A 24,022-nucleotide genomic window follows, 5' to 3' on the forward strand; every position below is an offset into this window, starting at 1 on the left:
GCTGTATGTTTTCTCCTTTTTGGCTGTTATAGTTTTGTTTGGGTCCAGAAAGCATTTTCAACAAGTTGATCAAGGATGGCTTTAGCCGACAGGAGACTTGAAAACTTGCAAATCTACAAAGTTCTTCAGTGTGTTCGGAACAAAGACAAGAAGCAAATAGAGAAGTTGACCAAGCTTGGATACCCTGAACTAATCAACTTCACCGAACCTGTCAATGGCCACAGTGCTCTGCACTTAGCCTCGGTTTCCAATGACATTGACATGGTCAGCTTTCTCCTTGACCTTGGCGCGCACCCTGATGTACAAGACCGAATGGGCTGCACTCCAACGATGAGAGCCGCAGAGCTGGGCCATGAATTATCGATGGAGAGACTAGCCAAGGCAAAAGCTGATATGACTCTTGTTGATAATGAAGGAAAAGGTAAAGACCCCGATGTTCTATCCAGCAGACACAATTTACCTAACAGCCAGAACGCACTCCTTTTGCTTTCCAATTTTAGAAGTGAGTTAGTGTGGATTAAAGTCAAAAGGCAGACCTACACTCCTGTGCCGGAAGATATCCACGTCCCCTAATTTGAAAATAGTGTAGGTATGACAGGTGGTTTAAAAAGCCATATTTATTTTTAATTCCATGTTTCCATGAGCATTCTGAAGCCCACTTGTATGTTATAAAAAGAGTTTTGAGAACTGTAACATTCTTAAAAAGAAAACCTGAATTAGGTGAATCTAACTTTTGTGTTCTAAATGTGGAGAATTTTCTTTTATAGGATCATACTCGCCACCGTTCATTATAAAATATAAAATCTTATGTGGGGCAGAAGATGTAGAACCTTGTGCTATCTCTTTGTCTTATTCTTTCTGCATTGAGAATGCCCAGACTACAGCTTCCATGAGAAGCTGCTCCTTTCAATGGGTTCCTTACGTAGAAACGAGTTACATTTGGGAACTTGAGACGACCAACGGGGCTTTCAGCATAACTCCAATTTTCTCGTTAGCAGGTGTCACATTAGTCCTTGGCTCACGGTGACCCCATGCGTTACAGAGTGGGACTTTCCCAGAAGGTTTTCTTGACTATCTTTATAGCTAGGAGCCCTGGTGGTACGGTACAGTGGTTAAAGGACTGTGTTGCTAACCAAAGGCCAGTGGTTAGACGTCACTCGCCACTCCAGCATGTCTTCTGTGGCACTGTATCATGGATCGTAGATGAGGAGATTTAGCATATTTTTTCTCTCCAGTGGAACAGAATGATGTAGCAAAATAACAATCAGCTGCCATCTCTCCCCCCCCCCCTTACTGCTGCCACAGTGGCAGCCTGCTTCTTGCAAACGTGGCTGGACGGCATGTGTTGCTATTTAGTTACATCTCTTTGGAAAAGTTTCCTCTCCTTGCTGCTCGACCAGGCACTCACCCATCACTTTTCAGTTGATTCAGACTCATAGAGACTCTATAGGACCAAAAAGAGCTCATCTAGGGTTTCCAAGACTATATATATTTTTTTAAAGTTTAAAACTACTGAAATTTCTTTTACATACTTCTGGTTACGTTTAGGGTGCCGGGAGGGCCATCATTTCTCTGCAGGCTTAGGGAAGACCTCTCCTTTTCTCTGTTAGCTTCTGGTAGTCTTAGTCGTTCTTGGTATGCGGCAGCATAATTCCAGTCTGTCTCCGGGACCAGCCTCATTTTCCTCGGAGAGCAGGGAGTGGATTTGAATGGCCAATCTTGTGATTAACAGCCAGATTCTGACCACACTGTGCCACAGTTCTCGGGGGCCTGTAAGTGCCCGAGGCACCACACCTCCCCAAAGGGGCCCTTGGGTGTGGACTGCAAGCTGCCCCGGACCCAGCTTCAGCAGCTTCTTCCCTAAGTCAGGCGGGTCCTATCATATATTTGGTTGTGATTATGTTCCAACACGATCCAAGATGGAGCTGTTTTGTGGTTGGTTGTTTTTTTCCTGGCTTGGTGTTTCAGTTGGTCTTAGATAGGTTTTTGTTCCGCCAACTAATTACGGATTATTTTTTAATGAGCGTTTTTCCTCCTAAAAGATACCAGTAGAGCAAGATTGCTAATATAGGCCTCTTTGGGGATTGTGTTTCTTGACAGGCATTTTATTTTACTGCATTTTGCCAACCAAGCGTCACTATCGCTGCACGATGATTGCCCTGGAGCATGGTGCAGACGTCAATAATGCCACCTACGAAGGAAAGCCAGTGTTCCTCCGAGCTTGTGAAGAAGCGCATGATGTGAAAGACATATGCCTGACGCTTTTGGAAAAGGGAGCCAATCCAAATGCCATCAACTCAGTATGCCTACGCCTGTGATTATACATACTACTTTTTAAAAAAATGATAGAATTGTACTAGTATGATTTTGCACTTACACACATTAAAATAACCCTCTTGCCTCATAGACTACATTTCTGTTCAAAATGCTTATGCTGATCTATTTTTGTTATCTTCCTGTTTGCATGATTCTGTAGTCTATTTCTCAATTATGCTCGGAAAATTCGTATTTATTATGCATATCTATTATTTAAAATATACTTATCGAGAGGAGTAGAAAGAGTGGAACCGATGTTCAAAGTTTTTGCCCTTTTTTTGTGCCTTCTTGGTGTAACTCGCCTTCTTTCCTGTGTGTATTTGGCTCCACTCTTCGTTTGCCACACTTTTATTGAGTCTCCTTTTCTTGTAATTGCTATTTCTAGACTATGTGTGAATCTACACAAAGAGCAGGTTTTATGCTAATTAGAAAACAGTCGTGTTCTGGGTTTCTTCCCTCTCTGCTCTGTCGTCCTAGTAAGACATGCACGCACGAGCAGGCTTTTCTCAGAGCAGGATAACTCAGGGGAGCTTGACTCTGAGTTGAGAGGGCTACATTTTGTAGCTATTGGCTCCTTTTACTTGCCTAATTTTTCCTGATTATCACCCAAAGATAGTAAAGATGCTGAGAACAAGCATGTTTTCTGTGTGTCTCAGACCAAATGGTGTAGTCGGTCCATCAATCGAGTTTTAGACGTGGCAGCCCAGCGTGGTTTAATCCGACCATGATAAACAGCATTGATCTGTGTAATCTCCAGTCTACAGGTCGCACGGCTTTAATGGAATCTTCACGAGAAGGAGTGTTGGAACTCGTCCGAGGGATACTGGAGAGAGGAGGTGAAGTGAATGCATTTGACAATGAGAGACATCATGCTGCACATTTTGCCGCCAAAGGAGGCTATTTTGATGTAATAATCCGCTCCTTGCTTTAAAATGTGTTGCTTAAAATGCTCTCTCCCTCTTATTCGCAAAATCTTAGGTATCACATCGGTTACACTAAGGCAGGAATTGTTTTGGAGCTTTGTTTTACATTCATCCCTCAAGGGATTCTAAAGTTATATCTTACACCAAAGATTATTGGCAAAACACATTCCAGCTTTCTATTCTGTGTAATCTTCTGGTTAGTTTATCCATTTAATAGTACTAATAAGACCTTTCTGTATCCTTCACTGACAATGTATAAATCCCTGCCAGCTGTGACTGCCCTATTTTATACTTCCATCATGTGTCAGAGGCTTCAAGATGTTCTATGTTCTAACTGAGGAGAATAGGGCTACCACATTCTTATTATTCACCAGACTTGTACATACTAAATGTTCTAGTGATCTGGACATGACAGCCAAGGATGCCTGCTAGATTTAGTGACAGTGCAGAAATGAAATAGAAATGAATGGCATCCAATTTTTAAAAAAATTTTGGATTTCATCTAAAATCCATTTGCCTTCATTTCTTTGCATTTTAATAGAGCTATCTTTATTTTAAGAAGTTCTGGGAATGTAGTAGGTTAAGCATTGGGCTGCCAACTGAAAGGCTGGTGATTCGAACACACGAGCTGCTCTGCAGGAGAAAGATGAACTGTCTGCTTCTGTAAAGATTACAGCTTCAGACATCCCAGGTGCAGTTTACTCTGTCCTGCAGGGCCGCTATTAGTCAAAGTTGACTCGACAGCAATGGGTTTGATTTGGTTTATCTGTATTTTTCTTTTTGAGCCTCTTCTCTGGAATAAAATTGTATCTAAATATAGAAGCAATATTAGGTAGAGGATTTGTTCCTTCGATGGTGTTTGCTATATTGTGAAGTGTGCTTAAATGTCTGTGAATTCACCCAAATGATAATGCCCAGACTGCGGCTCGTGGTTTACTCTCTTCTGTAGCTGGATCAACTCTGCTTGATAGAGCGTTCAGTAGAGATGGAAATGTTCGGGATCCTCTGTCCATTATGGTCGCCAATAGCCACCTGCAGCCATTCAGCACTTTAGGTGTGACCATTTAATATAAGAAACGGAAGGTTTTATCCTCTTTTCAATGTAATTAATTCTAATTTGAGTCATAAATACATTTAAATTTGAAGAAACCACATAGGTATAGTATCTAATGTATTAGATAGCAAGGCCTAGGTGCAACTTTCGTCCAGTAAATATCCACTCCCATTCCTCTCTAATACCTGCTGCTTCCTTGGCAGATATTGAAGCTTCTTTTCGCCAACAATGGAGACATGGGGCTGATAGCGATGAATGGGAACACGCCACTTCATTATGCTGCCATGGGAGGTTTTGCAGACTGCTGTAAATATATAGCGCAGCGAGGTAAACCGCCTAGCCGTTTGGTGCTCAATGCATTTCTCATTACTCGGAAAATCAAAGAGCAGTCGGAGGCTGGAGGGCCATCCAGGGCTATCGCTGTAGTCCCCTTCAGGTCTGGAGCTGAACTTGCCTTGAGAGCAGCATTTACCAAAGGACAATGTGCAGAGGGCTAGGGAAGAAGGAAGGATGGAAACAGAAAACACAGGGAGAAAAGGACATCCTTGATAGTCCATTGAGGACATTTTAACGCATGAGTTGAGACAAAAATGATTGAACTCTTGAGTATAAAACTGATGATTTGTAAACCTTCACCTAATTCATAATTAAAAGTTTTGTTTTTCGTTTTTTAAAAAAAGATGAGCAGAGAACTCTGGCTTTTAATTTCCCTGTAGCTTATATTTTTCAAAAGCCAAACCTGACTCATAAATAGAATGTTGATTTGTCCTTCTTACAATACCTTTATTAAAACATGGATCTATCTTAATAGAAATGAAAACCCAAACCTCCAAATACTGTTAGGTTCATTTTATTACAATGTGAAGGGAATTGTTCTTCAGTCAACCAATGATTAAAAATCCTTATCGCTCCTTACACTCCTTATTTTATGAATGGCAGCATTCACAGAAGGAGGAGCAAGCACTGAAACGGTATCTTTTCCCCTAGTGGGCCACTATTCTGCCTTTAGAAGTATGCCATTGTGTTAAATGCAAAGATGGGCTTTCTGGATACTTTCATTATTGGGTAAATATTTTAGGGAGATGTGAAACAAAATGAGAATTTTCATGGAAAATTTAAAAGGTAAGCAATGTTGTCCTTTTGTGTTTTCCTATAGCTTTTAAGTAACTTCCTTAGTTGAAGAATATATAAAATATAGTTTATTGTGTGATGTATAATTATACTATGAGCTAGTTATATTTAAAGACACAGATCAATTTGGCATTGATAGCATGCTACTTGAACACCGTCTATACTCGAGTATAAGCCGCCCCAAATATCAGCCGAGGCACCTAATTTTACCACAAAAACTGTATTAAAATGTGCAGCTTATACACAAGTATATATGGTACATTTTAAAAGTTTTAAATTCTTTGTCAGTGATGGATCAGCTGAACTTAATCTTGTTTTTCTTTTTACATTATGAGAAACAGGCATAAATGAACAACTCTTTAACACATAGGGTAGAAATAGTGCTATAGTGTTCTGTTATCCATACAAGCACAGAACTTTAGAAATCATGGGGACCTTAGAAATCCTGGGTTGCTTGACTAATATTCTAAATAAGACAAATATGCTTATTTACGTAACTAGTGTCATGACCGAACCATGTTTACTTATTCAGGTTCTTCTCAACTAAGCCCCCTTTGCCCCCCCCCCAAAAAAAACCAACACCTTCAAAATGGGAAACATGACAAATCTATCAAATATTTTGATTCTCTCAAACTATTCCATTGGTCATAGCTCCAAACCCTTTGCCCTCAATATTTTATTCTGATACTTTGTTTTCTACATATGGATTTGCTAAAACTAAAGGTCTGCTCAGTTTGGTTCACACTTCTTTCACTTTCCCATACTAACTTATTTCTTATTGGGGCAAAAATCACCAAACATACACGTCACCATTTATGTTTTAGTTCCCTGGTGATGACATAAAAGGCATATTGAGAAGCAAAGGACCAGAGGTTGAGTCATGCAGAAGGCGTTGCCTAGAGATGCAAAGCGGTTCCATCTTCCTGGCAGAATCACATCCCGCCGTTTCTTAAATATCTGAAGCCACTTGGAACTCTGTAGTAGGTTTGCAAGGACAGCCACTTCATAGCTCCTAAATGGATGACTCAGTGCCACCGTACAGTCGTTGTCAGTCATGCTTCCACCTGAGAACCTTAGAGCCCAGACAGCAAGGGCAGCGAGAACCCACCACCCAGGAAATACTCGTTTCTACATTAAACCCTCTGGGTTTTGTCTCCCCAATACTGAAATGTACAGAGTTGATGTTGGCTGGATTCCTTTCCACATTGAAATATCTTCCATGATGTGCTCCTCTCTTAATACCTGGTCATGTCACTAGCGCAATTTAGAACCCCACTGAAGGGGTGCGGGGAGAGGAGGAGAGCTATCTCCTGGGGTCTGTCTCCTGAAAGGCCTCACTGAGAGTTTTCCTTCTCATGGAATGTTGAACCCTTGGTTTTGCAGTCCCAACATTAAAAGTTGAGCCCTTTGACCATGCTGTTGGTAGGATGGTCAAGTCAGTTCTGACTCACAGCGACACTGCCTGGCCCTGGGCCATCTCCACAGTCATTGTTACATTTGAGCCCATTGTTGCAGCCACTTTGTCAGTCCATCTTGGCGAGGGTCTTCTTTGGCTTCCCTGCCACTTCACCAAGCATGGTGTCCTTTCCCTTAGGTTTTGAGACGCTTTTCTTAGGTTCTTGCTTCTCGGTACGGAATGCATTCATCTGGCAGAAGCAGGAAAGCAAGAACATAAAGTTTTAAAATAATCAATTCTCACAAAAGACTGTCCCCAGAAAAGGTGGCTCGTCCTGTGATTGTGAGCGATTGATTTTACACTCGCCCTCCCTGGCTGGTGTCCTCTCACCTCCACCCAGAAGGCATGCGATGGCTGGCAGGCTTCGAGTAGATGTGTTGAAGTGTGTATGTGACTCAGTTAGTTGTTACTCTACATGGTTTTCCCAGCGCCTTCTCGCACATGCTCGGGAATGCTTTCTTTCTGGGTTTGCTGTTCTTGACTGGCTGATGGACTGCCTAGAGGAGGGACCTTTTTCCTTAAGCGTCCTGACCTTCATTAACATGTCCAAAGTACCTGAGATGAAGTCTTGCCATCCTCACTTCTAAGGAGCGTTCCGGCTGGACTTCTCCCAAGTCAGATTTGTTTTCTGTTTGGCAGTTTTTCAGTATTTTTCACCAGCACCATAATTCAAATGTACAATTGTTTTCTTTGGTTTTCCTTATTCATTGTTCAACTTTCACATACATATAGGCAATCAAAAATACCTTGTTTGGGGATAGATACACCTTAGTCCTCAAAATGACTAAGGTCTCGTGGGGCAGATTTACCCAAAGCAATGAATTATTTGATCTTTGGACTTCTACTTGTATAAGCAGTGATTGTGGATCTAAGAAAGTAAAAAATAAAATAAAATAAAATCCTCAACAGCTTCTAACCTTTCTGCTTATCATAATGTAATCTATTGACCCAGTTGTGATGGTTCGGGTTTTCTTTACATTGAGGTGCCATCCATACTGAGGCTGCATGCAATCTTTGATCTTCAACAGCAAATGCTTCATGTCCTCACGCTCAGCAAGCAAAGTTGTTGCATCTGCATAGCCCAGGTTTTTAATGAGCCTTCCCCCAATCCTAGTGCCACCACCTCCTTCTCTGCTCCATCTTCTCGCATTACTTTCTCTAGTTTACTAAGTGTGGGGGAAAAGACACCACCCTGATGTGCACCTTTCCTGACTTTAAACCATGCAGTATTCCTTTATCCTGACGGAGTGACTGCCTCTATCCATGTACAGGTTCTATATGAGCATTTTTGTTTTGGGATTTTCATTTTCCTCAACGCTGTCTATAGTTGGTTGTGATCCATGCAGTTGAATGCCTTTGCACAATCAACAAAATGCAAGTAAACATTTTAATGGTATTTTCTGCTTTGAGCCAAGATCCAGCTGACATCAGCAATGATATCCCTTGTTCTGCCTCCTATTCGAAATCTGGCTTGAGTTTCTGGGAGCTCCTGGTCAATGTACTGCTACTACCATTGCTGAATGATAATCCGCAAAATTTTAAATGCATGTAATGTTAATGATATCGGTCGATAATTTCCACAATTTTTGGTATTACCATTATTTGGAATAGATACAAATATGGATCTCATTCAATTAGTTGGCCAACTGACTGTCTTACAATTTTTTTGACATAGAAGAATAAATGCTTCCAGTGTTTCATTTAATTCTTGAAACATTTCCATTGTTATTCCTTCAATTCTTGGAATATATATATATATATTTGCTAATGTCTTCAGTGCAGCTTGGACTTCTTACTACCATTGGTTCTTAATCATATGCTATCTACTGATCTGGCTGAATGTCCACTAGTTCTTTTTGATACAGTAACTGTGTTTTTCTTTAATATTTGATGCATCATTCAATATTTTCCCATAGAATCTTTTCATATTAAAACTCAAAGCTTGATTTTTTCCCCTTCAATTCTTTCAGCTGGGTAAATGCTTAGCATGCCCTTCCCTTTAGATTTTCTAACTCTAGGTCTTTGCATATTTCATTATAATGCTTTGATTTACCTTATTGAGTTGCCCTTTGAAATGATCACTTTTACTTCATCATCTCTTCCATTGGCTATGCTGTGATTGAGCCATTTTTAGAGTCCCTTCTGACATCCTCTTTGATCTTTTCAGTCTTTCAAATCATCTTTTGCTTTTATATGTTCTTGATGGCATCCATACAGCTCATCAAGTCTTCTGTCAGAGTGTTCAATGAGTCAAATATATTTTTGAGACGGTCTGGAAATTCAGGTGCAATTTCCTATTCCTATACTCAAGGTCCTATTTTGGCTCTTGTAGACTTGCGTTTAATTTTCTTCAAATTGAACGTGAACTTACGTAGGAGCAATTGATGGTCTGTTTCACAGTTGGCCTCTGGCCTTGTTTTGTCTGGGGATATTGAGCTGCTTCTTCATCTCTTCCCACAGATCTAGTCAATTTGAATTCTATGCATTCCTTTGGGAGAAGTCCGTATGTGGAGTCATTTTTTGGGTTGTTGAAAAGTATTGGAGATGAAGACGTCATTGGTCTTGCAAAATTCTATCATGTGATCTCTAGTTTCATTTCTATCACCAAGTCCATTTTTCCCACTACTGTTATTTCCATTGTTTCCACCCTTTGCATTCCTATCACCAATAATTATAGATGCAGCTTTATTGCATTTGATCAATTTCTGACTGAAGAAATTGGTAGAGTTAATTCTTCAATTTCTTCATCACTAGCTTTAGTGTTTGGACCTTAAATTTGAATAATAATGTATTCACTGGATTTTCTGTATGTACAAAAATATTATCCTATCCCAGGCAGCATTGCACTTTCAGATCATGAAATGTCCTGTTTTACAATGAATGCGATGCCATTCCTCTTGGATCTGTCATGCCCAGCATAGTAAACGGTGTGATTTTCTGATTCAAATGGCCAACACCAGTCCGTGTCCGCTCACTAATGCCTAGGATATTGATCTTTATGCAGTCCATTCCATTATTGACAACTTCCAATGATCCTAGATTCACACTTCATTCTTTCCAAGTTCCAATTATTAAGCCTAACCCAATCAGCAAATGAAAGTCCCTAAAGCTTGATTCCTTCCATGTCATCATGGCCACCTCTACTTTGAGAAGGCAGGGCTTCCTTCGTCCTACTCTGTGAGTCATTCAAACTGAGGGGTTCATCCTCTGCCACTGTCTCTCTGACAGGGTTTCACGGATACTCCTAAGCTCCTCAGAATCTGACAGTGTTCCACGGCTATTCAAAACGTTTTCAGTGGCTAACCTTTTTCATGGTCTGTCCTTTGTATGGAAGCTCTGCTAAATTATGTTCGCCTTGGATCATGCCCCTGCTGGTATTTGAGCTGCCAGTGTTAGGTTCTAGGATTATAGCAACATGCAAGCCATTAGAGTAAAACAAACTGACAGACAAGTGGACCATAAAATTCCCCAAACCAAAATGACCCATTGCCCACCAGTTCATTCCAACCCTGTGTGTTACATAGTAGTATTGTTCCCTAGGGTTTTCCTCAGTGGAAACTTGATGGAAGCATATCACCCAGCCTTCCTTCCATGGCGACACTGGGTGGATTAAAACCCTAATGGTTGAATGCAAACTTTGTACCACCCAAAAGCCGTTATTTGACTATAAATTACAAAAAAGAATGAATAGTTTTTTTCTCTTTCCTAAACAAAAAAAAAGTAGGAGACAAAATATCTCAAGTAAGGGAAGAGGAACATGTTTTCAGATCTTGGAGAAAGAGTCTCTTATCCATGTAAAGGTTGATAAATAGAAGGAAATTAGAAACAGAGGTGGACAAGTTAGCAGTGGGTTAAAAATCTTTGATTCTTAAAGTTGGAGTCGTACAGAAAGAATGCCTTAAGGGAAGGGAGAAAAAACCCTCAGACTCTGAATAAGGAGACAGGTAAAAACAATGGACTTGCTGTGTTATTGTTGTCAGGCACCAGCACGTAGATTCTGACTCATTATGTTACTGTGTGCAACAGAACAAAACCCTGCCTGGTCCTGTGCCATCCTCACAATTGCTCTTATGTTTGAGCCTGTCAGTGCAGCCACTGTGTCCGTCCATCTTGTCTAATGCCTTCCTCCTTTGTGCTGCCCTCTACTGGGCAGGGTGTCCTTCTCCAGGGACTGCTCTCTCCTGGCACCATGTCCAAAGTACATGAGATGACGTGTTGTTATCCTGGCCTCTAAGGAGCATTATGGCTGTACTTCTTCCAAGATAGAGTTGTTTATTATTTTCACAGTCCATGATACTTGCAATATTCTTGGCTAGTACCAAAATCCAAGGGCATCGATTCAAAGGCATAGATATTACCCTATCACAGACGGTTTACTGCTTCCATATAGATCTTGAAATATCCTTTTGACCTTCCTTATTCAGTGTACAGCTTTCACATGCATATATGGCAATTGAAAATACCATGGTTTGAGTCAGGCTCACCTTTGTCCCTTTATCCTCAAGGTAACAGCCTGACTTCGGAAGTTTCTTAATAGCGCCCTCCATTGAAACCAGTCTCCGAGACCCTTCCTAATAAATTACTATTCCTACAATTCCAACACGCACACGTTAGAATCTTGAAAATGTCCTTTACATGTTTTGGTTTTACCTAGTGCGGGGTTGTGAGTTGGGCTGCTGTCCACAAGGTCAGCAGATTGAAACGACCAGCTGCTCTGGTGGAGAAAGATGAAGTTTCAGTCTTGGAAACCCACATGGGGCAGTTCTACCCTGTCCTGTAGGCACCCTGTGACTCAGAATAGATTTTCCTTTTTAATAACAAAGTATTCATCTTGAAAAATGATCATTTGTCTTGATCTATAGGTATTTTCTTTTCTTCTTTTAAGCACATAAGTGGGATCAAATAATGATCCTGAATACACCCGCCATGACAAACATTTCTCTGGAAAGAACAAATTTGTAATGTGTTGCAGGGACATGCTTCCCTTTGCATACAGTGACCTAGAAGTTTGGGTTACTGTCTGAGGGTGAACCTTTATGATGATGTGATGTTGGCAGAACAATAGAAGAGCCATCTAGATCAGTGGTTCTCAACCTTCCTAATGCCGTGTCCCTTTCATACAGTTCCTCGTGTTGTGGTGACCCCCCCAACCATAAAATTATTTTTGTTGCTACTTCATAACTGTAATTTTGCTACTGTTATGAATCATAATGTAAATATCTGATATGGAGGATGTATTAGACGACCCCTGTGAAAGACTTGTTTGCTCCCCAAAGGGGTCATGACCCACAGGTTGAGAATTGCTGATCTAGATTGAAAACATTAGAAAGCTTCATCATAGTCTGACTTATTTATACAACCATCTACTTTTAATGCCTCTAAGACCCTTCCTTTAGATAATGTAACCTTCCCAGGAGCACTATGTAAATTCCCTGATGCATTCCAAAACATTTGTTTGTTTGGAGGCTTTTTGCAAATAATGTTGGTCTCATCATGTTGTTAATTGAGAGACTGAGAAGTAACTGAATCCTAATGTCCAACTTGCACACAAGTACAGCGCGCAGAGCTCCTCGCATTGCTTGGCAAATAGCTCTCCCCTCTGTTAAGGTTGCTTGGTGACCTTGCCAGAAAACCACAGCTAAGTCACAAGTTCATGGAAAATGTACATAAACTATTGTATAAGGTTGTACACAGAATAAAAGTCATAGTCATTAAAAAATTAAATGCACACCACTCAGTATTGTGACCTCATAAGATGACACATAAATGGTCTGAATCCGGATTTCCAAATTCAAATGGCAACTTTACGCATTCATTTCTTGACAGCAGATCACCTTAGGAAGTAAACCGAAATGGCATTCATTTCAAACATCTAAAGGAATAAATCACCTAATCCTTGAGGGCAGAGCATATACATTAGACTCACAGATCCCTCAGGACTGACCAAAATGAAGTTTCCAGAAAAAAAAAACCCAAAAAACAAACTCATAGCTTAATTTTACAATGATAGTAGCTAAAGAGTTTCAACTCCCTAAAAGTATAATGTTGGGATATTCACCCAAGTAAGACACAGTTGGATGAGCATCATCTTAGGGCCAGCAGACAACCTTGGCGTCACTCATAATACGATGCTTCGTGTTTCAGGGTGTGACCTGAAATGGAAGAATTTGCAGCACAGGACACCCAGGATGGTGGCTAAGGAAGGTGGCTTCAAAGCGGCGAGCAAAGAAATACGCAAAGCCGAGCGAATCGCCAATAAGCTTGCCAAGCCAGGAGCCAAAAATCCCAACCCGCTCTGGGCTCTTCGACTACATGATTGGTCCATAGAGCACGAGACTTTCCTGCGGGAAGCTTTCTCATTTGTGGACAGAGGCGATGGAACCGTTAGCAAGGACGACTTCATCCTGACGCTGGAGGAGAGGCAAGACTTCTTGGACATGGAGCAGCTGGCTAGCATAGCACAACTTCATGAAAAATCCAGGGGAGGAGGAGTTAACATTAATGATTTCTTTAAAGGAACGAGATACTTAAGCAAGACGTATGTCTTGGGATCCTATGGGCCTAAGAAAAAGAAAAAGGGAATGGGTAAAAGGGGAAAGAAAGGCAAATTTGTTTTGCCTCTTCCAATCTGCACCATCCCTGAGAATGCATTTCCAGTGAGGAAAGATGGCGGGCCACCGTACTACATGATTGAAACCTACAAAAATGTCACTGATTGTACTCGCTTCAACAGAGATCATCCCCCAGAGCATCCCATTCAGGATGATTCTGCCTGGTACATCGATGATTCCGTGAAGGTGTTTGCAAATATTAATTTTGTCACCAAGGCAGGGGACCTGGCTTCTCTGAAGAAAGCCTTTGAATCGGGAATACCCGTGGACATGAAGGATCAGTATTACAAAACACCACTCATGACGGCCTGTGCCAGTGGCAACACAGATGCGGTCAAGTTTCTCCTGGAGAAAGGGTATGCTTTTTTTTGTTAAAGGCTGAAAGCTTTCTGAATATGTAACATTCAAGGATTTGAAAGAGGAGCAAATATTTCGTTCTAGAATTTAAAATTACACAGAAATACACCTCAACCCTTAGATTGAGATTATAAGTAGATCTTATATGGGGAACCAAAACAGCCCTGCAGATAGCAGTTCACCCCCAAGGGAAGGCCATCGTGGTTCTCTGGTGGGGGATAGAGGAGCTTTAGGTTGGGGTCTCACTAGTCTCCTGGAATAAGTCAGTTTGGTCACAGGTGTTAACCTAGTTGGCATGGGATCGAAACACCCAGAAAAGCATTTCACCTGGAATGGACTCCTGCACGCGATGAGCCCCTATTTGAGAGTAAACACTGCTCTAAAACAATTCATGAGAATTTAGGGTTTTCAGTGGTTGATTTTAGGAAGTAGAGAGCCAGGGCTGTCTTCCAAGGAACCACTGGTTGGTCTCAACCGTGTGGTTATCAGCTGAGTACATTCACCATTTATTTGCATCAGGGTGGAAGGAAAGTCGTGGTGTGAACCATCTAAAAATTCACTGCCCCACTTCAACAAGTTCAGTCTTTTTCTTAGGTCACCTGAAAATACTTTAAAATTATCAAAGTATAAGATTTTTACTTTTTTTGAATCTTAAACTGTTGCTCAGGTTTAATTCCTTTATCTGCCATCCGTGTATGGTAGAAACCTAGAGTAAATAACATTTTTGTGCCTCAGTTTTCCCATTTCTATAATAAGGAGCTAACGAGACTCATCCCACAGAATTTGTTGACAAGTAAGATGAAAGGTTCAAAGTACTTATTCTTAGCAGAGTGGCAGCTGGGACAGCTTTGATAAGAAATATTGTTATTAGTATTACTATCATTTTGATTCCAAATAAAGGCTCAAATTTATATATTATCAAGAGAAGTATAAAGCAATTAATAAAATTTAAATTTTTGAACAGTGAATTGCCAGGAAAAAGGATTATGTTTTTTAAAAATTACATGATCATGTCTATAATTTTAATGATGAAAAGAGAAATTTAAAATTCATGACCTGCAGAGAAAGCAGATACAAAATCGGATGGTACAACTTTCATATTTCCTGTAATCTTTTATCTTCAAAAGATTCAGTTGTGTAATTTTTCTTTGTTTTCAACTTTGGGGAAAATGGTTACCACCAGGATCTAAGTGCCTTTAAAAATTAGACAAACTGTGTAAATCCATAAAGAAACTTAATATTCTCAAGTGCTGCAGAATAAAAAGATGTCAAGAAGAATTATGGCACAGAGTTTATTTAACTTAAAGCTTCACTCATTTGAAACTTGATAAAACTGGACTAAATTTTACTTTGCAACTGTAACCTTGCGTGCATGGAATAGCCACTGCTGAGTTTGTGCATCTATCTTATGTTTTAGGGCTAATGTTAATGCAACAGATAATTTTCTGTGGACCCCACTACATTTTGCATGCCATGCAGGCCAACAAGATATTGTTGAACTTCTTGTTAAAGCTGGTGCTTTAGTAGATGCAGCTTCAATCAACAACTCAACTCCTTTAAGCAGAGCGATTGAGAGCTGTAGATTGGATACTGTAAAATACCTGCTTGATATTGGTGCTAAGTTTCAGATGGAAAACAGAAAAGGTATGTGTTCTCATTATTGATGGTTAGGGTTAGAAATGAAGAATTAATGTTAGATCCTGAATTTTTGAGTTTTATTATTATAGGACTACATTGTAGTTCAAATAAAACTCAGTTAAAGGTTAGGGAGGGTGCAAAGGTTAGTATGTCTTATACAGAGTATTACTTAAGCCAATTGTGGTGAAAGACAAGTTCTTCATACTTGTGATCTGTTGTGGCTTGAAAACCTCTGTAAAATAAATATTTTTAAATGGTTAACTAAAAGAAAAACTAAATACAGATATGTGTCATATGTAAGAAAAACTAAAATACAGATATGTGTCATATGTAAGATATAGCCTAAACTTTCTTTAAAACTTTGTGAATGCAGTGAAGGTTTGCAAAGCTGATTATAGATTTACACATTCTGACTCACTCCATCCATTGCTGTCCCTCAATGGGGGACACTTCTTCCTTGTATTTCCTGTTCCACTTCTCTTTCTTTCTTAACCCTCTGTCCTTGGGTACATGCTGCCCTTTTGATCTTAAATGATTAATTATTCTAACATGGAGGTGAATTCAGTTCAGACCTGACAGCCATAGTCTTGGGGTCTCATTCGTCTCTATTTGACCAGGAAGCCTAGTCTCTCTTATGATTTTGAGTTCTGTTCCACATTTTTCTCCTACTCTATACAGGACCTTCTAATGTGATCCTTTTCAGAGAAGTTGGTAATGATAGGTGGGCCCCAACTAGTTCTTCTGATGTCAAGGGTATAGAAATGGATGTTTGTGTAGTCATTTCATCCATGGGACCAATTGCTTCTATGTGTCTTTCAATCTTCATCACTCCTTTACTCTAGATGGAAAGAGACCAAGAATTGCGCCTGAACTGACTGTTCATGAGTTTTTAAGACCCCATCCTTTCCTCACCAAATTAGGATGGTCTATCATGACCTTTGTGAGCTACATCAGACCTATTGACATTGGTGACCTCTGAGACATGATCTTAATCCCTCATAAGCCTCAACTTCTTATCACTGAGTTCAAAAGACTGAAAATTGTTTACATACTCTTAATTTTTATAGTCAGTCCATCATATGGCAGTAACCATCAATTTGTAGATTTGTAGCGGTTAGGAGCTACCCTGAGCCTCTCGCACTACTGTAACTGTTCATTACTAATAATCAGCCCAGCTGAATGGCTCTGTAGATTTCTTAGTACTTCTAAATCTGATCAGAATAATTCCTAATTTGAAATTATATTGATTCTAGGAAACATAAGATCAGAATACTTTATATCACCTATACTATATATGGTGATGAAAAATCATTTGCAAAAAAGTTTGAACACTTTTTATGGAAGGTTTACTTTCTTATATTGTAACTCATTTCTTTATTTTGATTTGAGATATTATTAATACCTTGTGTCCCTCATGTTACCACTGAAGTAATAATACATTAAACTTGATGTATTAATAATACTCAGCCTTTTGCATAGAGGATTTGTGGCCACCAATTTCCCCAGTCCATTTTTTTATTCACCTATAATATTCATTTTATTTTTAATAAATCATTTGATTGGGACTCATACAACTCTTATCACAATCCCTGCATACATCAATTGAGTAAAGCACCCTTATACATTCGGTGCCTTCATCCTCAAAATTCGCTTTCCACTTGGGATCCTGGAATCAGCTCATTTTCTTTTTTTCCCCTCCCCGCTCCCACCTTCCTCACGAACCCTTAATAACTTATAAATTATTACTCTATCCTATCTTACACTGCCCGGTGTCTCCCCTCACCCACTTTCCTGTTGCCCATCCCCCAGAGAGGAGGTTACATGTAGATCCCCGAGATCGGTTATCCCTTTCTACACCCCCTTTCCTCCCGGTGTTGCCACTCTCACCACTGGTCCTGAGGGGTTCATCTGTCCTAGATTCCCTGTGTTTCCAGATTCCTACTGCCCCACTGTGCATCCTTCCCCAGTCCACTTAAGCTCTGCTTCCTTACATCAAGGCAATGGGAGCTAATAAAAAGTGTCACATTAAATTAAACTGTGGTAAATGTGTAAAGAGAACCATCCATTGAATATTTAAAATACAATCTTAATATTTCCCATCAATTTTCTAAGAAACCTGCTAAAACATTTTAAGCAAAGGAACGGATGAGAATGTCATTAAATTGTGTTTTTATATCCTGGAATTTTAGAGGTCCCGCCACGTTAGAACATATCTCAGTTCGCCCCTATTTTCCACAGTGTTTGCTTTAGTGATCACCACATGCTTAGTGCGTAAGAACTGAGAGTTTCCTACGTGGCTTGTCGTGAACGTGTTGTTTTAGCTGTAAATTCATATTTCGACCAGGGCATGCTGCCATGGATGTGGCAAGGGCATATGCTGATTACCGAATAATGGAGCTGATTAAAGAAAAGCTAGATAACACGCCCAAGCCAGCAGACAATCAAAAATTAAAAAGCAAACCCAAACCAAAGACGGAAGGCCCGGAAATTAAGAAAGAGGAGGTAAGAACAATGTTGGAGAACGACAAATAAGTAGAATTCCTTAAACTATTGTTTGGTGGGGGGGGAAATATCATTATACAACATGAATAAAACAATATGCAATTCTTATTGTCAGCTTCAGTAAGCAGTTTATCTGACAGTGTTCCCCTGTTTATAAGGTTTTCAGTGTTTAATCTCTCTGAAATGGACAATCCATTCCTTTGTCGTAGTCTATTCTTAGTTTAGAAGCACTTCTGAAAGCAGTTGACCTTGAATGACTCTGCTGGTATTTTCAATGCCATTGACATCGTTTCCAGCATCACAGCAACATCCAGTCCACCACCCTACAACAAACTGACACACGAGTAGTGTAAGACGCAGGAATAGAATTGACTAAACGTGTGGCCAGAGATCATGGAGAAGCTCAACAGCATCAGCCCAAACCAGGCTCTGGGCTGAGTATGGATCAGGCTGTCAATTGCTCATATATAAGTAAGTTCAGGCTGCAGTTGAAGAAAGTGGAAACGAGTGCTCAAGAATAAATATAGGACCTTGAGTATATCGTGGCTGGATGTCTAGAACATCTCAAAAGTAGATTGGACTCCTCGCACACTAATGAGAGGAAACCCGAGGAGCTGTGGGATGACACCCAGATCATTATATACAGAAAGTAGAAGGTCATTAAAAAGAATGATTCAAGTGGTTACCAGAAGAGCTCTGGAACTTGTTCTTGGGCACAGAGCAGCTAAATCAAAGGGGGGTGGGGTGGAAACATGGTAACAGCTGAACAGAAGATATTAAGGGTAGCCTGAGAAGTCACAGTATTTTAATAAAATGTATCTAAATTGGAGTTAGAAAACCACAAAGGAGGAACATCCTGAGCAAGTTTAAAGAACTGAAGAAAAATATTCAAGCCTTCAGTGGCGATTTTCAAAGATAATATACACAAAGGAAAAATATTGAATGATACAGAAAGCAGTGAATAAAGATGGGAGGAATACACATGGTCACTATACCAAAAAGAACTGGTTGATATTCAACCTTTCCAAGAGGTAGCATATAATAAAAAGCTATTGGTACTGAAGGAAGAAGTTCAAGTTGCACTAAAAGCATTAGGGTAAAAAACCAAACACTCTTGGAAACTATGGAATAACAATTGAAATGTTTCAAGATGCTGGTAACACACTGGATGCACTTACTTACCTATTCCAAAACTTTGGAAGTCCGAAAGCTGACTGACTGACTGGAAGGGATCCATATGTGTGTCCATTAAAAAAAAAATAAAGACCCTATAGAAGGCGGAAATGATTGAGCAATCTTAATACTGTCCTGTGAAAGTAAAATTTTGCAAGCTCATTCAACAGTGACTGTAGCAGTACATTGACAAGGAGCTACCAGAAATTCAAGTCAGATTCAGAGGAAGACATGTTTATCATTGCTGATGTCAGATGGATCTTGCCTCAAAGCAGAGAACATCAGGAAGATGCTTACTGTGTTTTACTGACTATGAAAATATTTTCATTTGTTTGGATCAAAACTGTGGATAACTGAGAAGAATGAGAAATCTAGGACATTTCCTTGTGATCATACCAAACAGGAAAAGGGTGCCGCAGACGTGTTTGTTTCCACCATGCTTTTCAAGCAGGTGTACAAGAAGCTAGACTATATGACGGAAAAGGTGGCGTCAAGATTGGAGGAGGGCTTATTAACTACCTGCACATTCAGATTATACAACCTTGCTTCTTGAAAGTGAGCAGGACTTAAGCACTTCCTGGTAAAGATCAAAGACTGCAGCCTTCAGTATGGATTGCCCCTCAATGTAAAGACAGCCAACATCTTCACAGCTAGACCAATAAGTAGCATCATGATAAATGGAGAGAGGATTGAAGTTGTCAAGGGTTTCTTGTTTGGATCCACAATCAGTGCTCATGAGAGGTACTGTCAGGTATGTCATTTGATTAAATGACATGAACCTGTTTCATACACCTCTTTAAAGTATTGAAAAGCAAAGATGTTATCTTGAAGACTAAAGTGTGCCTGACTCAATCCAAAGAGGCATATGAAAGTTGACCATTGAATGAGGTAAAGCTAAGAAAAATTGATACATATGAATTATGGTGCTAGTGAAGGATATTGTAAAATAGATTGTTGCAGATGCAGTTAGTTTAAATTGAACACCCTATCATTTCATCTCCTTTATGACCTGTGGTAGGCTGGGTAGACCAGAGAAACAAATCCAGGACACTCATATATGTGTAACGAAGGGCTGTATGGCAGAGTAATTGTATATAAAGAAAACGTCCCAGCTTTGTCCAGATCAAGTCCATTCGTCTGATATTAGCCCATAAGTCCAATACTAGTCCCCCAAATCCCTCTGTAGACTCATGCAGTCACATGCAACAATCCAAATGCAGGAAGACCACAGGCCAGTGGGTGCAAATTCTTGTGGATCCAGTGGTGGTGGAAGCATGTCAGTGCTCGTGTGGGTCTCCACGTGGCTCCTCCAGCGCTCCGAGTGTGGTTCTTCAACAGGAAGGTACAACAGAGCAAGACAAAAAGTTCCCAGAATCCTCATGAGAAGGCCAGGCTTACAAGAAGGCATCATGAGGCTGTGACCTGATTGACAGGCTACACTCCACCCCTGTACTTATTTAACAAATTGGTGTGAAATTATGTATCTACCACAGGATCCATTTAAATATGTCTAGTTCTTAAATACTTTCTGGTTTCTTTGTGATTGAGATTTTTACCTGTTTTACTTGGTTGTTCTTGTTTGTTAGTTTGTTTGTAATGTTTTTCTGTATGTGAAGTCCAGGATAGGTAAATCTATGGAGGTAAGGATATTGAGACTTCATCTCACATACTTTGGACATTCTCAAGTGAGATTTGTCCTTATGTTGGGTAAAGTGAAAAGACAGCTAAAAAATGGAAGACTTTTAATGAGAAGAACTGAAACAGCGGTTCCAACAATGGGGCTCAAATAGCACAATCAACCGCAAGGAAGGCCCACTGGGAATTGTTTCATTCTGTTGTGTGCGTGATTGCGATGAGTTGGCACCAACTTGATGGCATCTAACAACAACTAAGGAAATATCCAGCAGGAAAAGTTGTAACTTTTGACAAAAAGCCTAAAAAGTGTTCCTTGCAAAAAGAACCCAAGCTTCATCCAAATAATGTAAGAATATTGAAACAGGAACTAATACAGACTATATATTTGATCCTAAATTATATCGATTTGATCAGATGACCAAACTGCAGGGTAGTAGGGAAACTCTTATGAGAAATGAAGCAAAGGTGGACTTTCCTTAATTTTGGTTCCAAAATCTGTCATTGTTGACATTCTCCCCGAAGAAATATTAATACATACCACTGAACTTGCGATGTTGAGCTATTTGTAATTTGGATTAAAAAGTGACTATAAAAGTTCCTTAAGGTGCAGGTTGATATTCCTGGTAATTTGGAGGGGTCCTGGTACCACTAAACTACCAAGGGAATATTATGGAGACATCAGGCCTTGCCTTTGGTAGGGAAACTCCATCCATTCCCACGTTGGGAGCATCTTCTAGGGAAGCACAAGGTTCCCTGGAGATCTTCGGCAGCTACAGGCCAGTGGAAGAAAAGCTTTTAATGCCACCAATTGCAAAGAGCTGAAAGGCCTGAGAAAATGCAGGTGGTAGGAAATGCATAGGATGGTAGGCAGAGAAGAGAGAGTAGTGAACACAGAGGGCTTAGGGAATGATGGCAAGAGCTGAATGAGAAGTAATCGGGTAAAGTTCCTGCTGTGTGCACCATATTTTGGTAGGAATCCATCCTTTTAGTTAATGGGATGGCCACTGGTGAAGAATGGCAATCTTGAAAACTTAGGGGATAGCTCACTGATATTCTTAACTAAATATAATTAAACCAAACGAATCATCTCCCTCCCCCAAAGTTATATTCATAGCCTGTATTTTACCTCAAATCAGGATTTGTATAGAATTGGTATTGACTGGATGGGAGCGAATATAGTTTTTGTTTACAGTGGAATTCAGAGTTTGCTGTTTACTTGGTCTCTGAAGAACATGTACAACAACAATTATTAGATGGTGTAAATTGTTTGTTTTTAATTGATTAGACACTTTTTGGTCTTATTTCCAGGAACCACTTTCTTCATTTTACACTGTACCAGAAATATTGGAGGAAAAGAAAATTGTTAAGGATAATGTGGTTTACCTCAATTCTTTGATTACTAGCGGTTACACCAAGAAAATGGACATCACATTTGTCCCGCGGAGGGTAAGTCCGCTAACAGGTCATCTTGTGTTGTTGTATTTTGCTGTTGTTTTTTTGGTAGGTGTCATTTTGTCAGGTTACACAATTACCATATATACTCGAGAATAAGCCAACCTGAATATCAGCCAAGGCACCTACTTTTAGCACAAAAACTGCGTTAAAAATGTACTGGAAAAACTCGGTTTATACATGAATAAATACGTATTTCCAACTAATATGATCATCTTGTTTAGCCCCCAAAATCTGGTTCCCTTATTTTTATATCATTACTAATTTTAATTCTTCAAAGATTGATTTTTCTTTTTGTCAGTGACATTTCCTACAGCAATTTGGTCACCAGATTCTATTAATATTAGTGTTTGGTGTTTCTCCAACTCTATTATTTCCCTTTGTATTCACTACTATGTCTTAGTGGATGTCTCATATCAAGCCAATCAGTAACCTCCAAAAATATTTACAGTGAAAGCGATGGAGGTATTTGGGGGTTGGGGTGGGGAGATAAGAGTTGTACTTACAGTGTCCATCTAAAAATGTTGAATTAAAAGGCTGTCATCTTCCTCTGCCTTCCACTACCAAAATAATTGTGACATCCACCTTCCCCCCTCCCCCATGAGACGTAAGGTAGTAAACCCAATTGATTTTCTCATTCCTTTGCTTACCTGTTTTGGGAACACCAACTGGTCCCAGGGTTATCAGAAATTGAGCTGGTGTGTACTGATGTTTATCATCAGAAAAAGTTATGTTTATGCAACCATTTTTATAGCCAGTTAAAAAAGGAACGGTTATATTATATTTGAGAGTCAATAGGATAGCTTAAAGTTAACTTAGGGAAACTGTCTTGCTCTGAGCATGTATACTGCCTGTCATCCTGTGCCTGACATGGTGTGGCTTTTATTGAAGATTTGGAGTCCTGAGCCCACCACGCAAGATCTGATCCGGAAGAGAGAACTGTTGCGAGAGAAACTCACCTACGAGGTGGACTTTGAGGATTTCATGATGCCCTTTCAGAGGAACATCACAGAGAGAGCTCGTGCCATTGAAGCGACCTTCAAGATGTAAATCACAGCAGGTGCTCCTTTTATTTACAGGCCCAGCGACCACATTTTGGGACAAATATAGATTCCCATCAAAATCGAAGCAATCCCAAAAGAACCATTTGTAACCAAATGTGTGGTTTTGCTTTAACACTATAAATATTCTAAGGTATTCTGGAGAGCATGTATTTTATTTATCAATGAATTACGTATCATCTCGGTAAAGCCCCCAAGCTACTTTAAGAGTATAGTGCAGTAAGTAGCATTTGGGCGATGAACACAGCATGAATGTCTAAAATTTACCAGATGTTTTAAAAACTTTGTGAATTGGGTGAAGGATTATAGAGCAGACCAGTTTTGAATTCAATTATTTATGCACATTTGTTTCACCTCATTGATTGCTGTCCCCCAAAGGTAACATCCGCCCTTTCGTGTCTTCCCTGTGTTTCCCATTTCCATTCTTCCTTCTGTCCTGACTTAGCTGCACTCTACACTTAGGTACGTCATGCCTCTGACCTCAACTGGTCAATCATTCTAAGGTATATGGAACTCCCTAGTGGTATTGTTTCCTATATGCACTTGCCTATTGTTTGGCTGAAATTTGGACAGTGGGCATGAGTTCATGTCCAGATCTGAAGGGTGAGTACAGCTCACAGTCCTAGAGTTTCCACCAGTCTCTAGCCAATCCGTTAGGCTGGTGTCTTTTGTAATTTTGTCTCTTGTTCCACATTCTCCCCTCTCAATCCTGA

General features: G+C 40.0%; 1 protein-coding gene across 1 annotated transcript; it reads left to right on the forward strand.

Moving 5' to 3' along the window:
• Positions 1-75: 75 nt before the first annotated feature.
• On the forward strand, positions 76-23,298 carry ANKEF1 (ankyrin repeat and EF-hand domain containing 1). The gene is made up of 9 exons (XM_075527972.1): positions 76-421; positions 2,101-2,300; positions 3,074-3,223; positions 4,497-4,620; positions 13,025-13,847; positions 15,266-15,492; positions 17,831-17,988; positions 22,105-22,242; positions 23,140-23,298. The coding sequence occupies exons 1-9, from the start codon at positions 76-78 to the stop codon at positions 23,296-23,298; spliced, it is 2,325 nt and encodes a 774-aa protein (XP_075384087.1).
• The last annotated feature ends 724 nt before the right edge of the window (positions 23,299-24,022 follow it).

The sequence above is a fragment of the Tenrec ecaudatus genome, chromosome 12, assembly GCF_050624435.1.
Source record: "Tenrec ecaudatus isolate mTenEca1 chromosome 12, mTenEca1.hap1, whole genome shotgun sequence".
NCBI lineage: Eukaryota > Metazoa > Chordata > Mammalia > Afrosoricida > Tenrecidae > Tenrec > Tenrec ecaudatus.